The sequence below is a fragment of the Rousettus aegyptiacus genome, unplaced genomic scaffold, assembly GCF_014176215.1.
Source record: "Rousettus aegyptiacus isolate mRouAeg1 unplaced genomic scaffold, mRouAeg1.p scaffold_m13_p_8, whole genome shotgun sequence".
NCBI lineage: Eukaryota > Metazoa > Chordata > Mammalia > Chiroptera > Pteropodidae > Rousettus > Rousettus aegyptiacus.
Window position 1 is genome coordinate 37,219,313 of NW_023416311.1, and position 21,616 is coordinate 37,240,928.

The following is a 21,616-nucleotide window of genomic DNA, read 5'->3' on the forward strand; positions in this document are numbered from 1 at the left end:
ACATCTGGAAAAGGCTCACTAGTAACTCATGATGAATAATTCCACTGTGACTGCTCTATAATTTGCAGGATACATCATTGCTTCATTTAAGAGTACATCAGAAAATCCATAGCAGGTACAAAAGGCAGATGTTACAAGCACATAAATAATCCTGTTAATATTGGCATTTGCCATTATCCAAAATGCATGACAAACATGACAAAAAGTATATCTAACAACATTTATGGTCCTTTTATAATTTTTCACTAATAAAATGCTTCAAACTCAGAATAATTAGTATTTATCTTAATATTTTTTTCTGGAACTATAGAAATCAATTTAAAGAATAATGTGAGGCTAACTGTTACAAAAACTCAATTATTATATAAGATATAGGAAAATACTTTCAAATCCACTCTCCTAAATTAATTTAGACTTTCCTAAAGTATAATAGTTAAGATTTCACTGTAAAAGTTAAAGTGTATAGCTCCTTATCTAAAATGGTAACACAAATCCTATATGAAATTATTGTACACAAGTCAATCAATTATATTATTTCAATCACTAAGAAAAATTATTTTCCTGAAGTTCAAGGAAAGAAAAAAACCTGTATCTCTTCTTCCCTAGACACGGTCATATTTCTCATAATAACTACATACATACACACATATATAATTTTGAAATCTAAGTATTATGTTTAAGTTACATGACATGTAATTTAAATTATATAATTATAGAAAATATGTATGTATATATGCAATTTAAAACAATTACTTTAAATACTAGACACCAACTTCATAATTATTCTATCACCTTACGAGACAAAATGAAAAATAAAAAGGTATATGACACATCTTATTTTATAAATTCAAAATGGCATTATATCATTGTCTTCTAATTCATGTAGAGAGAAGGAAGAATATATTCTATCACTCCCATATTACTGCAGCTTATATTTTTAAGGAATGAAACAATTTTTTTACTCTCAAACCTTGATCTGACAATAATTTAAAATGTTCCGTACATTTGTCTCACTTTTAAAAACAGAGTATGTTACTGGCAATTTAAGGTCATTTGATAATCTGAATAATTGAGGAATAAAATTATTGCTCCTATTAATAGACAGTTGTGCATTTGCTTGTTTCTTAATAGTCATTTGGGGTTTGTCCTTACTGTTGGGCTGAGTGATTTTGTTTCGTGCCACTGCCAGTATTAAAACCTCTAGGGGGAAAAGAAAATCTGCAATCCATTCTAATTTGGTATCTATAATTTGCTGTGGACTGAAAAATAAGATTGTTAATATTCTGTACCAACTAAGACCAAGTTGGAATTGAAAGAAATATGTAGATATGTTTTAATGCATGATCTTTGCACAGATTAGTTAAGAATCACTTTAGTCCATTATAGGCATTTCTTTTCTGTCTTAATTTCAAGTTCTTGACTATGTTCTAAAATCTGAGGTGGTCAGAAATTTTTCTTCACAATAAATGGTATATTATTATTCTATTTAAGTTATGACAAGTACAATCAAAAGTGATGTATCCATGAATTTATTATAAAGGCGTCAATAAATTTATGTTTCTTCTTTTTATGACACATTCTGACATTTTTTTTTTCAGTCTACTTTATCAAGAAGAGTGTTTTCTAAAATTGCTCCACAGAATACTAGTTTTGACAGATGGTCTCCAAAAAGCACAATCCTTACTCCAATAAGTTTGGGAAATAATGACAAATTTATTAAGTTTGGCAAAAAGCCCTGTGTATGTAAAAAAGTGTGATATGTGTGTGTATTTGTGTGTGTGTGTGTGTGTAAATCCTATTCAATGAAATAAATATGCTATAAAATTTACTCTGAAAAACAAGAATCTGGAAAGAGTGAAGTCATGATCAAGATGATACCAGGCTTATTAAGTTCCAACTGATTTTCTTCACAATGGGTTCATAAGACTTCATCTCACTTACACTGAGGCTAGGGCTACAGTTCTGTATGCAAAGGCAATCTGTGCCACCCGCTGACTAAAAGATAGAGTAGGGGTATGGATTCTCCTTGAATTCCCTTTTTCCCCTTGGAAACAATGTGTTGAGATGGCAGTATCAGAGCTGGGACCTGAGCAACTCTTTGGAGCAGAGTTTCTAACAATTTGCATTGGAGAGTATAGTGTGTTTATTTGAATTAAATTTGGTTTATGTTGAATTAAACAAATGAGATTTCAGGATTAAGTTATTACTACAGTATAACCTAACCCACCTTAACCAATACAATAGCTGAATTCTGAAATAAGGAGCACAACAATAAGGGACTTGATTGATATAAGATGTACATTATAGATGTACAGATATTGAAAATTTCTTACTCACTCTTTTTCTGCTAAATATACTTGTCAAGAAGCAAATGTTATATTTTGCTTTTACAGGTCTTCATTAAATATACTTTGCTAAGCTATTATTACATGATAGGCACTACTCTAAATTAAGTTGGTAAAGTAATGTAAAAGACATACAAGATCCTTTCTATCAAGGAGCATTGATCCTGACTATAAGAAAGAAAATGCCCAGCAGGTAAAAATAATCATTTTAAAAAACTGCAGTTTTCTTATTACTTGATTATAACTGTAGTTTTTGTTCTTATGCTAAATTCCATTTTAAAATATATTAATATTATGGCAGTCATAACGACAAAAAATAAACCATTAGTCATTTTTGTTAGAATGATAGTTTGGATACTAAATCAGATTTGGGTATTTCTTGATTTTCTTTAGTAATGGAAACCTTTTTGAATATAATCATTAATTTCAAAATTTATTTGGGAAAAATATTCTAGATAAATTGAAACAAATTTCACTAAATTCCATAAAAATGGTACAATTTTAAATTTTCTTTATCTCTAATCAAATTATTTTTGATACTGCACATAGAAGCAACTTTTTTATTAAGAACATTTCTTAAATTCACACATACTATTTTTATTATATTTCTAGCCATGTTAAGTATAGAAGATATTCACATAATGCATTATTTTTACCCCCTTTTCAAAAAACTAAAAGATCTTTCACACATTTCCAGAAGAATTTTATTATACATACATGTATACTAAATACTTCTCCTATCCTAATAATGGAGCCAATATCTATAACGATATATGGTTAGTATAGAATAAGATAATTTTATGTTCCAATTTCATAGGTGATCAAAGTTTCTCACTAAAAGATACTTAACTGGTTTAGCTTTCCTTGCAATTTAAGACAATCACCTGCTACTAATTTAGTAAATAATGGCCTACTTTCAGGTTCACTAAATAGTTCCCTGCCTCTCTATACAACACAAGCTTATTACTACACTTTCCATTCAATGTGCTCTGTTCCTCTTTTTTCGCTGGAACTCTGGTTCAGGTGTTAGTACTGTTTCATTGAATCCCTTTTTCTTCATCAATTTTCCTGAGGAAAGAAGGATCAGAAAGCAAAAACAACATAATATTGTGAGAAACATCTCAAATCTAACATAATATGGTTAGAAACATGTCAAATCTAAGAGCTAAGTATTACACTAAAGAAATGAACTCTTATAGGGTAATACTAAATTATCAGTATACAAATTACAACCACCTTTAGTGGAGTGGCAAAAAGAAAAGCATTATAAATAAGAATTTGGATTGTTTCTCATTAACAATTTCCTGGCAAAAAAAAATCCTATTAGTGTTACTGGCCAACCCAGTATTCAATGTAGACTATATCAGAACCCAGGTAACCTAAGAGGTTTTGGTGAGTAATGGAATTCATTAAACATTGTATTTATGAGTATTAGTGACTTCACAAAGCAGATGTTAAGCTCTCAAGCATTTTGGTGCATACTGTCTATGATTAATGAAACAACACCAAAATGCATGCTGTGCCATATTATTCTGTAAATTTTTAGAAATGTAAGTTTCCCCAAGGACATACAATACAGCTTTTTATGAACAAGGTTTAAGTACTGAATATAAATCTCCCTAAAAAATGTACAGGGTCAATGCTGAAGTTTGAATTCCATTTTAAAATGCATTAATCATTATAATATCAAAGCATGTCCAGAGAGTACAGAGAGCTTTGAAAACAATGTCTCTGTAAGTCACTGAAAACAATTTATTCTTTCCATTTTCTTAATTCATCTGATGATGAGCAACTGAAAGAATAGTAATCCAAATGGTTTAAAAACTTTACAGCATTAATCCAATATAGCATTATAATATGTCAGTTTAGAAAAGTTAACTTCAAACACTAGCTTCTGATTTTTAAAAACTGGTAAACAGTAATAATTTAGTTAGCTTTACAATTTAAAATTATATTCTATAAAAGCTAGCAATTATTAACATTACATGTTAAATGATAATAGTATATATTATTTCTTTTCACTTTATTATTCCTAAGAATATCTTGGTTATCTCTTAAGGTCATTTGAAACTGATGTACTTAAACTATCTTGCAATATATTAAAGTAAAGTGATGCAATTATTTAAATGTTTTAATTTTCATGTTAAAGATACTCTTCTAGTTGATGTAGTTTATTTTTTCACTTTGCCCTTATTTAGCATGTAGGAATGTTTCTGTTCATATCTAAACTGCCCAACTAAAATGTAGGCTTCAGCTACAAAAATTAAGAAAAAATTGCAACATGGTATGGTCTTTAAAAAAAATTCCAAGAAGTCCAATGTTCTCCCTGACTGAAATAAACAGATTGAATATATGCATAAAAAATGCAGACATGACCAGATCCCACAGGTAAAAGAGAAAATATGTTTTTCATATAATACATTGAAAGTTCAGTAACTGGACAATATAATCTCCTGAGTAAAACAAAATAAAATTTTATCAAGAATTCCCTATTTCTATATTAACATTTGTTCTTTAGTGTCTGAAAAGGCTAATTATAAGTACTCATATTTGTTAACACTAGAGGGAGTATGTAAAAGAAAAAGAAGACAAGCCAATACTGATATTATCTAGTTCTTACGTGTCATACATAATATTGGGTCTTTGAAACAAAATGCTTGCATTTTCTTATGGACAAAGCAGAATTAAAACTCCTTTAAATAATATCCAATATCATTTTTTATACACCATTTTCCAGTTAATTTACAATTTATGACCAATGGCAAGAAAAATGCAAAATATTCAAGAAGCAGAAAAACAGTGAATGTTGTAAAAGGCAGACATTTTTCTCCGTGTTTTAGTTTACATATTTTATTATAAGAAAGTAGAATCATTCCTGATAGAGAATATACAATTCTCAGTGCTTCGAAGAGTTTTAAATGATATCCCTGAACCTAAGAAAATAAAGGACACTTTAAAATCAGAGCCAAACTTTTGTCTGAAAGTGAAGTCTTGAGGTTAGAGATAATATTAAGGATTTATATAAACTGGATATCTCCAGAATTTTCACATGGTAGGGACAACATGGTAGCTACTGTTCTGGGGACAAGAGGGGTGAGGACTTGATGAATTGATTTATTAAACACTTAGAACTCTACTTGACACAGTAGGAATTTAAGGTGTTAGCTGTTATTGAGAGATCCTTTGTCAATTTTAAAAAAGAATATGAATTGGGTTTAGCGGAATGGATTTAATGAGGGTAGTAGATTATGAAATTAAAATATGGGAAACAAGAGCTCCCTCCAGTCAAACTACAAACTACCACTACCATAGGCAATAGGCAGGAAGATAACAAATCTATGCAAAAAGTGTGTAATAAGCATGCTCCTTCTCTGTAACTGGTAGATATGCAGTGGAAAGAAAAAGGTAGTAGTTTTGATCCTTGAGAACTTCTGTGGAACAATAGTTAGAAGAGATCCAGTTATTAATTCGTTTAATGACCACCTATCACATGCCAACCAGTGCTCCAGGAGCTTGAACGCATCAGGGAATAAAGCAAAGGTCACTGACCTCCAAGAACTAACACTCTCGAGATGGGAAACAAATAAGTAATAAACAAAGGAAATAGAGTGTTCAGCCTATTAGACACGAATAAGTATTAAGGAAAAGAGAAAAGGTGAAAGAGGGACAGAAGGAAAGGAAACGCCATCAGAATATATAACAATATATGGAATTGCCAGAATGGACCACGGTGGTGTGACACTTGAGCAAAACTTAAATGAGGTAAAAGAGTTAGCAGAAGAGTGGTGTTAACCACAGAAGTGTACAGTCCTGGAACAGCAAGATTACTGCAGCCGACGCAAGGGGAGTCAGAGAGAAAATATCAAGAAAACAGGGGAGAGTGATAACAGGCAAAGAAGGAAAGTGTTTTGAAGCCTCATAACTGTTGTAAGAATTTTGAATGAAATGGGAAGTCACTACAGGGATTTGAGAAGAGTACTGTGATCTAACTTTATCCCGACTTCTGAGCTGAAAGAAAAATAAATAAATAAAGGTTTAAAGAAGTGAGAAAGAAAAACAGTCAAGAGGTTACTATAGTAATCCAAATAAGAGAGGATGTTGTCTTGGACCAGGGTGGTAGCAGTGGAAGAGGTGAGAATTTGTCAGTTTCTCAAAACATTTGGAAGATACAGCCAACCAGACTTTCTGATGAACTGTATATAATGCATGAGAGAAAGAGAAGTTGATAATGTCTCCAAGTCTGGAAGGATGAAAACACCATCAACTGACATGGGAAAACACTGCAAAAAAATAGGTTTTGTGCGGGAGAGGCGAGATCAAGTTTCAGTTCTGGACATGGCAAGGTAAAGATAGCTTTTAAATATCTAAGTGGAGATGTAGAGACGACAGTTGTTTATATAAATTTAAAAGGAAGGTCTGGGCTGGACATACAAATATGGAAGTATGGACCTAAAAATAGAATTAAATTACAAACTGAATAAAAACACTAAGTCGGAGAGTAGAAATAATTTTATTTTTTAAAGAGGATCAAAATTTTAGTTCAGACATCCCAGATCAAGAATAAGTAAAGGTAATAGAGAATAAAAAACTAGTGCAGTGAGAAAGCATAGTATTCTCCAAGCCAAGGGAAGAAATGTTATTAAAAGACTGAAATGCAGCTGAAAGCTTAAATAAAATTAGGTCTTAAAATTAACTATTTGATTAATGGAATCACTAACAGCCTTGACAGAGGCAGTTCTGGTGTAGTGGCTAGAGTGTAGGCCTAATGGGAGTGGGTTTAGGTCAGAACAGGAGGAAACAGGTGATAACGAGCATAGACAACACTTTTAAGCTTTTTGTAAAATGGAGGTAAGAAGTGGGATGGTAATTTGGGGGGGAATTAAGGTCAAGAGAGGATTTTACTATTATCTATATTTCCACTTGTATGCTGATTGGAATCATCTGGGGGGAGAATGAAAAACATGGTACAGAAGAGGCAGGAGAGGATAAGTAGTTACTTTGCATAAGTAGATAAGAAAGAACAGGTTATCACACACAAATGGCGTGAGTGGCTTTTTGCCCTTAACACTTTTTAAATAAAAAAAATGTTCCTTGGAATTGGATCCTCAAGTGCAAATTCCTCATCAGATAACAAGTGTTAGACTTTAAAAATGTTTCACTGAAGATTACATGGTTAAGTAACTAAAGGAAAAAGGTTACTAGATTTTTTAAGGCATAAACAAGGAATAATTGTTAAGTAACATAAGCGAACACAATGCAGTGGCACAGGGACTATAAACATGAGGGTACAGGATTCCAGTTGGGTAAAAAATTATGATGGTGTCAAGATTGTCTGGGATGGTCTCTCTGTCACTTACTGAAGAGAAGACAGAACTAAGGCCAACCAGGAAGCAAAGCAGACTGCCGGATGTCAGTCTACAAGGCTAGATAGATTTTCATTTGACATTTTAAGTATCAGGATAGTGTGGAATCTTTTAAGTAGCAGTGGCCTAAAGAAACCAATGCATTAGAAGGTTAACCTGGTAGTGTTTAGAGAATGAATTGGCAGAGAGAAAAAAAAAGAGATTAGCTCTAGGGTTATTAAAATATCATCCATGAAATTAATAGCATAGGTATTAGAGAGGTGGCAGCAAAAAGAAAGCATCCAATAGGAACACTCATTTACCAAAAATTGACAAAACTTATCAATGATTTTATGCTCTTGCAGCACCATGTATTTTTCTTTCAAAGCTTTTAGCAATCCTTAATAAATATTATTTTTGTTATTTGAATAACGTCTCCCCATTAGCACATAAGTTTCAGACAGCAGGGGCCACGTATGTGTTGCTCAGTATTTTATTTCTATTGCCAAACACATTGCCCTACACATAACGGGCATTTAAAGAAAAATTTTCTTAAGTGAATAATTTATTGAGGCATGTCACAGAAGCTGACAAGGAAGGAGAAGAAAAAAGAGAAGAGGAAAAAAAAGGATTATCACGGGAAGAAGAGGAGAAAGGAAGAGCAAGAAAGGGGCAATGACAGAAGAAGCAGAGGAGGTAGAGAATGAGAGAGAGGAAAATGATTATACTGAGGTTAAAAGCATGAAAAATAGCAGAGTCCAACTCAATCGTTTAACCTTCTTGTCTCAGTTTCTCCATATGTAGAACAATCATAATATTCTCAAAGGGTAACTGCGAGGATTGAATGAGTTAACTCAGAACTGCTCCTGGTGAATGGTGAGCCCTGAACAGATGTCAGTCATGTTCATCATCATCATCGCCATAATTCTTCTGTAACTTATCCTTTAACACCATTCACACCTCTCCTATCTCTATAGAAATAGAAGAGGCAGGAAAAGCATAAGACAAATTGATAGATGAAATGAAGAGCCCTTCCAGTCAAGGTTGCCACTGACCTAATTCAGGAACCAATAGCAACAAGAAGACTAGCAGCTCAGCCTTGGCCTTTCTCATGGTCCCTTCTGAGTTGCCCTTCTTTTTCCCAAATTGTAAAATAGCCATATAGATTCAAATTCTTTAAAATTTGTCAGTGTAATTTTTATTTGATAGTGAAAAATGGAAAAGGAGAGAGGGGAAGTGATGAATAGAAATGAGAAGGTACATTTTAAAAGTATGTTCAGTGAAGGGTAACAAGAATCATGTAAAGGTAGGAAAAAAGGTAAGATAATGCTTTGTTAAAAAAAAATACAATACATGAAAAACAAAAAGGTCTGGTGCTTAAAGGATAAACACCAAATAAAAGGGTAAAAAAATAAAGAGATGGATAAAGAAAGTAATATTAAGTAATATGGAATAAGAAGGAAAAGCTAGAGCAGTAGTTCTCAATAAGAGTGATTCCTCTCTCCCAAGGGACACTTGGCAATGTCTAGAAACATTATTAGTTGTCACATTGACAGTTTTGGTTGCTACTGGCAGCTACTAGCACAGGCCAGGGGTGCTGCTAAAAATCCTACAATGTGCAGGACAGCCCTCAACAATTATCTGCCCAAAATGCCAATAGGGCTGTGTTTGAGAAAACCTGAACCTGAGATTAAAGGTAAGGAAAAAAAGATAGAAGTAGATCATAACAGTTCATTTTCTTGCACAAAACTGCAAAGTTCCCATTTTACTCTGAGTAAGAGCTAAATTAAAATTCTGAGACATGTTTCCATGTCCCTCTGACCCCTACTTTCACTCCTGCCACATTGGCCTCCTTACTCTTCAAATATATGGGAAACATGGCCACCATGGGGCCCTAGGACAGCCATTCTCTCTACTTGAAAAAAATGATCCTCTAAATATCTATATAGCATCCTCCTTCACCTTCAAGCTTTTCCTCTGATGCAGCTAGGTCACTTTCTTAAAGGGGCTTATTCTGGACCACCCTATTTAAAATTGCACCTCCTCCCATCACTGCTCATCCCATTATAATCTTCTATTGTTTCCTTAGACATGCAACCTTGAACTAGTATTTCACATAATTTGGCATTTATTATGTTGGTCTGTCTTCCCCATGCCCTCTCTACACCCGATGAACTACATGAAGAAATTTTGTCTATTTTGTTAATCACTATATCCCCAGTAACTAGAATGGTGCCTGGCATACTGTAGATACTAAATGATTATTTGTTGAATAAATGAATAAAGATGCTTGGACAAATTCATATAATAATAACAATTAAAAATACACATTTGGCTCTCACTCTATACACAGGAACTGTTCAAAGTGCTTTATATATATTAACTCATTTAATCTCCGTAATCAGTCTATATTGTTGATAGCATTAACACCATTGCCATTTTAGGGAGAAAATGAAGGCAGAGATTAAGTAATGTTTCCTATATACTGTAGCAGAGCAATTTGAAATGAAGAGGCCTTGCTTTGGAGTCTGAGATCTTACCCTCTACACTATGTCACTCTACTGTCCAACACCATCTTAAAGTTCTATTATTGGAAGGAAGGAAGGAAGGAAGGAAGGAAGGAAGGAAGGAAGGAAGGAAGGAAGGAAGGAAGGAAGGAAGGAAGGAAGGAAGGAAAAATAAAAGAAAAAAAAAGAAAAGAAAAAAAAAGACAAGAAAAGAAAGAAAAATTTCTAACATTTATCAAAAACATTGACCTATCCAATTAAGGGATAATCAATTTCATACTTTATTCTACAAATAATTGAATATACCCAACTTATTTCTGATATTTGAGCTTTAAAGTTACAAAGTTGCTTTCAATTTATTATGGTTGCCCTATGGTGTTACTGACATCATCAAAAGTAAAAAGACAATAATTAAACTTTTTCAGCAATTTTGCACAATTTTAGCTGTTTTATTAGAATTAAGTCAGAATGTAGAAATCCTATACCTACATAAGCTTGACTGTCACATGTATGTAAAACATTAATGATTCATTTTAATAAATTTTAAAGAGAATACTGGTTGCTGATTATTTTCAAATGCATTCATGTTTCTCTGGCAACAGAGAACATTGGGAGAGATATGTTTCACAAAAGTATTAGTAATATGTGTTGAAATTTTACAATACATTAACATAATCCCTAAGAAAAATCTTCTAATGTGGGATAACAAAGCAACACAGCATGAGTTTGAAAGGCTTGTTCTCCTTATATCCAAAAACTATGATGTATTATAACAAGAGCAACCACATATCTTATTAGGCAAAGTTTAGAATTCATTAACTAAGAGAAAATCAATTAAAATGGAAAGTGAGATGAATGCTTCTTCCATCTTTGTATTCTTGCTGTAACTTAATATTATACATTCTACATTACTTTAGAGTTACTTCTGTACTCTACTAGAGGTAAAGTTGACGCTACTACAGGTGAGCTTATTCAAAGGTAGGTCCTTAGCTTACTCATGTTTGCACGCTTTACAGTCTTCGACACATTGTCTTACACATATCAAGAATTCAATGAATCTTTCCTGATTCATGAATTAATGTCACATAGAAAATAAAACAAAACAAAACAAAAATCTGTTCTGGGACCAATTTTAAAAAGGGAACATGCTTAATTTACAATAAGCTCTAAAACATTTTGTCCTTCTACATAGCGATGTACTGTAGCACACAAGATAAAAAAAATGTAAGAGTTAACCTTTAGGCACATGAGCATTACACACTTTTTGGAGAGTAGTGAATTATACATGTATTCTTCCCATGTTGAGAATGTATCTACCAGGGCCTCTCTTAAGACAAGTAAATGGCTGATAAGCTACCCTTGGCTCCCTGAAATAAAAACCATCAGATTACAGTCATCGATTTTTTTTTTTTTTAGCTTTTTGTAGAGCCAGGACTTTTGATCTTAAAAATTATGGAGCTGGTCTCAAATGACTAGCTGAATTTTTTTTTAAAGAAAAAGGCAATTAATTACTACTTTCGTCTCTTTACCTGGGATATTCTCACCCATCCAAGAGTCCCTGAACATGTGCAAAGACTTAACATTGTACAATCTTTTGTTTCAGAAGAAATACCCACAATTTTATAAACTTTTAAAGTGCTCTGTGATATTATCAGTCTATATGTGTATGTGGGGAGTGGGAATTAAGAACCACCGCTGTGTGAAGAAAAATAATTAAACTGATAAATACATATGTATATATATATATGTGTGTGTGTATATATATATGTATATATATATGTGTGTGTGTATATATATATATTAAACCTGGTATTTTTCTGTCATAGTTTGAAATCTTAGGACAAGATCTGTTATTTTGAAAGAGGGAAATAAACACGTTATTTCTGTTAGCTTTCATGTAGTACTAGAGAAGGAATCCTGTTAGAAACCATCCAAATTTGCTTGCTCTAGACTAGTATGGCATATGTTATCTGTAGTTGGAAAGCTATTTATACTGTGCCAAACACCATAGTAACTGGTATATTGGGCATAGGTATATAATCTGACTCACTTCAATTATTCTAAAAGTAAACACTTATCTCAAACATCAGCCTGAAGTAGCATTTGCAAAGCAGGAAGAGGGAAAACAAAGATCATAAATATGTTCCATTTTAACCATGCTAATGTTTCTTACCCAAAGTGGAGTCTGATAGCTTAATTATTTTGAAATCTGCATGTCCTTTCATTCTCAAAAATAAAATTAGCTTATGCCATATGTACCTCATGAAGGAATATATCTGTCAAGGACTCCTTGAGGTTTACAGCCCAAATTCATAACCAGAGTCTAACAACCATTGCTGACAGAGGCCTCTCACACACACTCCATTTCAGGGAAAAGCTACTAACTAAGCTTTCAGCCTCTGGCACCATACTCCTGATATCTTTACAGAGGAATTCCTGGTATTGTCTTTTGACTAATGGACTGAGACTTGACTATCCAATCAGAACTGCAAAACTATATCCTCATTTACATCTTTACTGACCAAACAGAGCATCTCCATAAGGACCAATTAGAACACATGATTCCAACCAATCAGGACAGTGGTATTTGGACCAATCAAACTTTGCAAATTTGGATTCCTCATTTGCATAAAAATTGGACCATTCAGGGACTAGGGCAGAGACTTTCTCCATAAAAGACAATTCTCCTTTTTTCTGTGGAGTGCACTTTGGTTTCCTTCAGATGCGATGACTCCCTGGTTTGCAAACTATTTACCTGAATGAAATTTCTCCTTTTGCTGTGCTCTAGAATGAGGGCTCCTGTTGGCATTAGATCAGTGGCAGCAACCTTTTGTTGACAACTTATAAGGCAACATCTGTCCTGAGTTGACAGGCCACCTTGTGAGCCTACTTTGATTTGGACATTTACTTAAATATATCTATTTTCTCAACAACTAATGTTACTTTCTGGCTCTTGTTCAGAGCTGATGTACTGCTGACTTTGGTTACCTAGATCTTACAGGAAATCTTAATTTAGAGTGTTTCTTCCTAATTAATTAACTTTCAATACAATAAAAACATTTTTATCTATATTATACTGGAAAATGAAAACAGGATTTTAGAATAAGTCATTTCTTGTTTCCCTTAGATGTGGGATAGCTTACAATCGATAGCACTAAAATTAACATGAAAAATCTAGCTGCGAAAGTACAAAGGACACAATAATCCAGCTCAGTAATTTTGTAACTGGTAAAGAATCCCACAAGCTTCTCTATTCATCAGGCATAGCAAAAAGTGGAACTGTCAAACTCTGAAACATCTCAGAAAATTTAAGAATAGTATCTCCCTTCTAAGGCAATTTGATAACAAAAGAGAATAGAAGTTTCCTTTAAATTCATTTAAAATAGCTGCACACAATGCTAGATATCAACAAACACCCATATTAGTCGTGCCTTTATTTTCTAAGTCATAATATAAAAATGCTATGTAATAGTTTTGTCAACATTTTTGTTGAAGATTAAATAGGTCAAAAGTAATTCACCACAGCACTTATGTGGAAAATGCAAATTGTAAGGCCTAATTAATTTATTATTAATTTTGCCTCAATTCTGGTGCCTGAAATTGGGTGGAACTCACAAAAACGATGGTTACCACAAAGAAATAATAAACTACACAATGAGACTTAAAAGGTTTATTAGGTTCTCTCAAAATTTAAGAAACAGTATTACAAAATATACTACAGCTGGGTGTAAATATTTGCAAAAACTCTCTAGAAGACACTTTGGCATTATGGATTGAAAACTTAAAGCTTTTGCACCTTGACTTCTAATAAAATGTAAAAAAATAAAATAAAATTAGATAAACATCCTAGTGCTTAGTGCTCAAATGCCTAGGTTCTAGCACTAAAATGCCGGGCATTGAAGCCTAACTTCTCCACTTACATGTCAAGTGACCTCGGGCAAATGACTTAATATCTCTGGCCTCTGTTTTCTTATCTGTAAAATGGAATAACACTAATTCCTTTCTCATATGTCTGTTTTGAGAATTAGAAAATTTAAATATAAATAAATGCACTTAGATGAATACCAGGCAGAGAGGAAAATCTATCCGTCTGAGCCATTTTTATTGCCAGAAATATTTTTTTAGTGATATTTAACAACCACAAAAATTTGGAAATAAATAGAATGCCCAATACTACAAGAACTATAAAGTAACTCAACAGATCTATATAATGGTTATAATCCAATACTATTTAAGAAATCAGAAAACACTGTATGTAATTTCATAATTTTGTATGTCTTCAACTATGTTAAAAATATTCATATAAAAAGACTGAAATAAAATATAGCGCAGTGTTGTTCAACATATCTATCTCTGTGTGGCATTAAGAATAACCATTATTTCTCCTTTACAATTTTCACATTTTTCAAAACTTTCTAAAGTATTCTTATACTGTATTACTGCAGAAATCAGAAGAAAAATAAAATTTACTCTTTAAAAAAACTACTACGTTTGGGGTTGGGAGAGGGATGAATCGGTGGAGCACAGAGGAATTTTAGGGCAGTGAAAATACCTTGTATGATACCATAATGATGAATACATGTCATACATTTTTCCACACTCATAGAATGCACAACACCAAGCCCAAACGATAATGTAAATTATAGACGCTGGGTGATGATGATGTGTGAATGTAGGTTCAACTGTAAACAAACATACCACTCTGGTGGGAGATTTTGATAACAGGGAAGGCTATGTATTTATTGAAATAGGAGGTATATAGGAAATCTCTGTACTTTTCCCTCAATTTTGCTGTGAACTTAAAATTTCTGTAAAAAAAAAAAGTCTTAATGAAGTAAATTTAATTTTTTAAAGAAAAGAATACTTTTGTTTTTGAATATTTTATTTTCAACTTAATGTCAGTTATGTGCATTTCAATCAGAATTGAATTAGCAGTCCATGGAATTTTATCCCTCTAACTCTCAAAAATTGCCCATGAAATTTTTCATGAATAGTTCTATAGAAGGTTCTGTAGTTAAATTTGTTTCGAAAAAAATATTTTACTCAAAACTGCATTTCTATCTTTCTTCCTACATTTTGATTTAAATACCTGAGATTCTCAAAGCAGTAAGGGTGGGGAGGGGGACCATAATCTAGGAAACAATAAAACCTATTACATTGATTTCATTATCTATTACTTCACTATTACCTGAAGCAAGCGTCTATTTATTACTTTAAGGCTGCTTGAACTTATCAGTTAATTCTTTGAGTCTTGAATGGTATAATGAATTAGAAATAGAGACTGTGAAAGATATTTATTGGTTATTCTTATTTTCTCAGAATCATTCTTTTTCAGTAACATGCCAAGCTAACATGCTTAAGAAAAGAAAAATTAAAAAGCATTTTAGCATTTGGTAAACATATTCCAGTTTGGGGAGGTAGACTGCTGAATTCAGGAGTAAAAGTACAGCTATTTCTAAATCAAATGAACTGTGAAATTTCATTCACTCACGACTTTAGAACTTGCAAATACTCCAGAGATTATTCTCTATAATTTATTCTAGTAATGAATTTTATACGCGCAATCTCATTAACCAAAAAATATTTGGTAGGATTTCCTAGAGCAATAAACTACAGAACTTAAGTAGATAAGCCATTAAAAATGATAAATACATTTAAAAACAAAAATATTTTGAAGATAATTGTTAATTCTGTTTTTATCAGTCCCCAGTGGATCGTTTCCTATGGGTTTTCAAACTTTTCAAAAGTAAACTTAAGTTTATTTCTGTTTATGATGTTATAAGAAAAAACATGGTTCTTTCCAATCCACAGCCACAATGCTAACACACCTATCCACCCATGTAGTCCAAACACTAAGTGATTCCAGGGCACTGACAGAACAACTCGACTGGTTCCCTGGTTCCTACATGAGAATAATGTCTACTCACAAGGCTTAGCAAAAAACAAAACAAAACAAAATTTAAAAATCCCAATGTTTGTGTGTGTGTATCCCATAGAGAAGCCTTGTTACTTAAAATCATAAATTAAAAGGCCATGAAAAATGTTTAAGTTTATAATCAGTCTAAACTAAAAGAGAATTCACCTAAAGCAACAATGGATTTTGTTTCCAAAAAAGGGCTGTTTATTACATTTTACAATCTCTAACAAGATCAGCTATTCTGCATAAACACCAACATTTGATACAAAACAGTTCACCAGTGAGATTTCCATAAAAGAACAGGCAACCTAGAGATGTCAAATTATTTGAGAACTATATTTAAAAAGTAATAGCCCTTTTTTCTACATTTCTAAAAATGAATCACCCCACACCTAAAAACCATTAATAGTTAATTTTATCCCTAAAACTCTAGAGTTTTATCACTATTGAAATTTATTTCAATTGTAGAAAAAAGTAACAGATTAATTTTGTACTCCAATGCTATTTCCTGGTAATTCCTTCTCCTTCTACCTCTTCAAATATTATCTACATCTCAAACAAAGATCTAAAATCTTCCTTTTTGACTTAATTTCCCCAAAGCATTTATTCTTCATAAAAATCTCCAATATTTAGTTGTAACATTTGAAATATCCTATATATGACATTAGTCCATTGCTGTTAATCATGACGATCTGAACAAACTATAAGTTTCTTAAAATTCATATCTTACCATCTTTTTAAAGCTTCTACTCTCTTCACTAAATGCTTATCATAGTACTAAGAACACAGCAAGTATTGGTTTATTAATCTACTATGCTCACTCTTATTCTCAATTCTGCTTTCTTTCCCCAAGCCTGTTAGAGCATAGTGAGAGTGGCCACTAAAGGCAGCAACGCCTTTTTATACTATCGATGTTCAAAGACTCGATAAATGCATTCCAAACTTACCTTTTGAGCTCACTGAGACCAGAAACTATAACTTATTCATCTTACTCATCTTGGTAACAATAAAAAGGTAATCCAGCTCATAGTAAGTGCTGAATAAATATGCTGAATTATACTTTTTTTCCACGATAGTACAGAAGATCAAAAGATCTCTATTATTTCTGTGATGTGAGTCAAGTTATGTGAGGTTTTACTAAATTCTGAAAGCAGAATAAAACTGCCCTTAAGCTTTCTAGAAATTCTGTTCCTCTTCTTCCAATATGTAATCCAATTATAAATGATTAAGCAATAATAATTAAATAACTAATCATAAAAGACACCCAAAATAATAATAGAGTTGTTACTACCTATTACTATTTTAGGCAACTATATGTTCAAATCAACCCCACTAACTGAATTTTCAGATGACTAATGTCCGGAAAACTTCTAAAAAAAAAAATGATTTCAAAATAACCTCAAACAAAAGTCTAATATTGTTGGTGCAGAGTATATGTAAATATTAAGGACAGAATATTAAAAACAATATATTGCACTTTAGATAGAATGAAAAAAAAACAGAAAAGAAAAATATGTGTCATATGAAGACTAATATAGTGATCTAGTCATGATCACTTTATTATTTTTAATTTCTGTTCCAAGTTAATAAGAACTCTGCTAATTTATATCAAAATATATTAAGGCCTAAAGCATAGCATTGCCAATAAAGGGATTATAATTCTAAATATAACAGTTTACATTCAATATATACCATTGATAAACTGCTAGAATATCAAAGGTAACAATTGATGAATTTATAGTGACATTTGTAAGTCATAGGTATAGAGAACAAGATTTGCAATTTATAAAGTTTTCAGTTATTTCTCCATTCAAAACTACATCAAAGACATGTTTAGTCACACACATGTGCAGTATTTATTATCTTAAAAAGATAAATGCTGGACAACTGCAAGATGTCATAGGTTAAATATGTCCTATAAATATTTTGTTCTCAAAATAACTATCATTCATATTATATAAATAGCCAGTGTTTTGAGATTCAACCGCGGGATAATACAACTCTGTGTGCAAACCTAGGATGATGATATCCTCACAAAAGTAATTAACAATCATGTCACATCATTTATCACACATAAATTATACTCTCAGGGGTGAGATTTTTACCCCAACAGACCCTGGCAGCCAATCAAAGCTTTCAAAGCATCAAAATAAATCTTATCTCTAGATCTGTTTAGAAGACAGTTCCTTTCATTTACTTGATTGTACATTATCTATGCTTTTCCATTCCTTCTATATAATTTTTTTTTCTTTAAATATCCTCCGGTAAATGAAGACACAGAAAGAGTGAAAAAAGAGCCATTCACGGACTACCTGATTTTTCTTAAGATTCTAACCAAGTCACAGGGAGGTTAAAAGTTTCACTATAGATCTGCCTAGTCTCCAAATATTTACAGAATGATGCAAAGCAGCATCAGGACCATATACAGTTTCTTGTCATTTATTCTCTCAAGTAGGGAGTGGAGTGACACATCATAAGGAAGGATGTGCCCATAGATGCGGTTTTGATTGACTACCTTTCTCTTAATCTCAGCCTCCTGGCTAAAACAGTAAACACAGTTACTGTGCTGATGTAGGTTTTCCCACATCCCCCACCTTGGAAACATCAACAACTATAAAGCAAAATTCTGCCAAAAGGAACGTGCCCAAATTTGTTCATTTTTTACAACGCCATAATGTTTCAGATGAAAACACAGCCTGCCAAAAATGTCAAATGAAAGGATAACAAAGAAACTACAGCATCTTTAGACTTGAATTTCAATACATAACCTCGCCATCTGTCAACCAGTTGTGAAACAATGCAATGATCCTAGAGAAGCCCTGCAAACATGAACAAGTTTTATCTTCACATCTATCATCTATATCAATCTCCACTCTCAGGACCTCAGTAGTGATTATATTCTGTCTGTGGAGCAAACTACAGGAATGGCATTTGCCATTGGCAAAAAGAACTCTGCTAATGAATGGGCCATTTTAACTGACTTGCATTTGGTAACAAACACAGAGTGCAGGTCACAGAGGTAATAGAGAGAGGAAGAGGAAGGGCAGGGGGACTCTTTCCTCATATTCGGATGGGAAACTTGATAGAGGAGGTTAATTTCTAGAGGCCAGACACCCAAACTACCCTTAATTTCCTTCCACTGGGCCTCAGAAACGAGATTACGATTTTGGATTTAGACTAAGCCCCACCCCTTCCCTTCCCGCCTGGCTATCACCACCTAAGAAGTTACAGTTTTAGATCTCCAGCAACTGCGGGTGTGGACGCTGACTGAGAACTGCACCAGCACCCATTCGGTAGCAGAACAGCGGGCTCGGACTCTACCACCAGCTCCGCGACTCCACCAGCTGCCGGGCGGGCTCGCCGGAGACTCTCCCCCGCCCCAAGCCGGTCTTCGCCCCGGCTTAGAGCGGGCGCCACAGTTACGCAGCCCCAGCCCAGATACTGCCTCCGTTTCTTTCTATCCGGATCACGGGGGGCTGAGGGTGTGGGAGCGCAGAAGTGGTTGGAAGGGGAACGGAACTGAACCAAAACAGTCCCGGTTCCCAAGAGCCAGGACGCAAGTGGCAAGACTCTGGCACACGCACAACACACACACACACACCCCGACGCACCCTGATCCCCAAGTTCAATGCCAAGTGGCGACAAGCTGGGAGGAAGGAGGCCGGGGGGGGGGGGGGCGGAGTTACTGAGAGCGACATTGGAGAGCAAGGGATGCCTCAGGAACTGCGAAAGTGAGAAAGTCCCAGACTCCTCTCTTCACCCCCAAGTCTGGGCTCTCCTCCCAGCAACCCGGTTCCAGCGGGGCTCGGAACTCGGGGAGAAGAGCTGCAACCGAGCTTCTCTCAGACTGCCCTCCCCGGCCTGGCCCAGGGCCCGGAACCCAGACCCCCTTAAGCCCTGGCTTGGGGAGGCTGCTGGGCAAAGAGCGACTTCCCAAAGGGTCTGGGGGCGCAGGAGGGCATCTTGCACTCTCTGGCCGGGCTGCTCATTTCTTCCTCTGTCTACACACACCCCTGTTACCCCCAACATTACACACACACTCACACACAAACACACACACACACAGCTAGAGAGACACGCACGCGCTCACCCCTCCCACCATTCCAGGTCCATCGATTAAAACACTAGTTGATTTCTCCCTGATTAATAAAAAAAGTGCAACAACTCTTCTGTGGAGTCGCCGGAGCAATGAAAGTCCGTCTGCAGGCGTCTTACTATAGTTTCCTAGGAGTTAAGAAATCTGGCGGTCCCCAGTAAAAACCCGACCGAGAACCCCAAGGGGGCGAAAGGCGACGAACTCCTTCCCCACCCCTGCGCCGCTCACCTCCTTAAGTTCCTTGGCCACGTCCTTCAGGTCGCCCAGGACTAATTCCAGATCCTCTACGATTATCTTGATCTGTTCCTTCACCTTGGTTTTGGAGGCTGCTGCCGGTCCCTCGGCAGGAGAGGACGAGGACGGGGTCCCCTTGGACTTGGCTGACATTCTTTGGGGCCAAACGAGGCAGGTCAGCACAGGCGGGCGAGCGGAGGCTGCTGCGCGCCCTGGTCCCCGGCGCTGCTGCGGCCGCTGCCGCCCGGATCCCTCCACATCCTGGACGCTCCCTGGGCAGCGGCGGGTGGCTGCGCTCCGTGCTCCGCCGGGCGGCCGCACTGTGGTGCTGCCATCAACTCCCCCAGACGCGGCGCTCGGCGCGGGGCTGCAGACGGGCAAGCAGCGCGCCTGCGCCTCCTCCTGCCGCCGCACGCCGCTCTCGCGCACACACGCGCTCGCTCCCCGCCCGCCGAGGGGTGGCCGGCTGCGGTGCCTAGGGCTGTCAGCTGCAGTTCCCGCGGCACTTCCCTCCGGGATCTCTCCCAGAACACCTGGGCGTCAGGGAGCAGGGAGACAAGTTCGTGTCCTGCCCACCCCCCTGTCTTGATCCTGAAATGCCCTCATCACTGCTGCCTGCTGTATGTCTTCTCACATCTAGCCGGGATTCCTTCTGTTTCACCGCTAGCAGAGACCTGAATACCCACCACGCTTTCTCGTCAATTCAGAGAGAACCACGGTCAGGTCAGGAGTTGAATTTAGGGTCAGTAAAGCAACCCTAAATGTTTATCCAGTATGTCCAGAAAGCCTTTAATCATTCCCAACGTGACTTGACTACGAGTTAAACACAGGTGTTCTTACTTCTGCAGAAAAAGAAAAGTGCGTATATCGCGACCTCTCACCCACGGAATCATTAAATAAATGTTTCTGAAAGGGGTTACTTAACCTTGCTGATTCCACAAAACTAAAAGCAGATTTACTAATTTGAAGTCTCCACACCAAAAATCCCCCCCACCCCCAAGACTGAGTCATCTTGGCTGTACTTATCTGGGACAGCACCTTTTTTCTTTTCCTTTTTTTTTTTTTTTTTTGTTGTTGTTTTTTCCTTTTTTAAGTGTCCTTCCTTTTTTTCGTGGCCTATGGTGATGTATATTTTGGCTAAAGGAGAAAAAAATACCCTGTCTGGCTCTCCTCTT

General features: G+C 35.3%; 1 protein-coding gene across 8 annotated transcripts in view; it reads right to left on the reverse strand.

The window, feature by feature from the left end:
* Positions 1-20,796, reverse strand: part of PRR16 (proline rich 16) — a 253,880-nt gene extending 233,084 nt beyond the window's left edge. For 7 of the 8 annotated variants that reach the window (XR_001597017.2, XR_001597014.2, XR_001597016.2 and 4 more), the window contains exon 1: positions 20,436-20,735. Coding sequence is in view for 1 of the 8 variants with exons in the window: in XM_016145308.2 (XP_016000794.2) it covers positions 20,436-20,594 (159 nt within the window). In the remaining 7 variants the exon portion in view is untranslated. Of the gene's footprint in view, positions 1-20,435 lie in introns of all 8 variants that reach the window. The other variant, XM_016145308.2, reaches the window with a different exon arrangement.
* Positions 20,797-21,616: the final 820 nt, after the last annotated feature.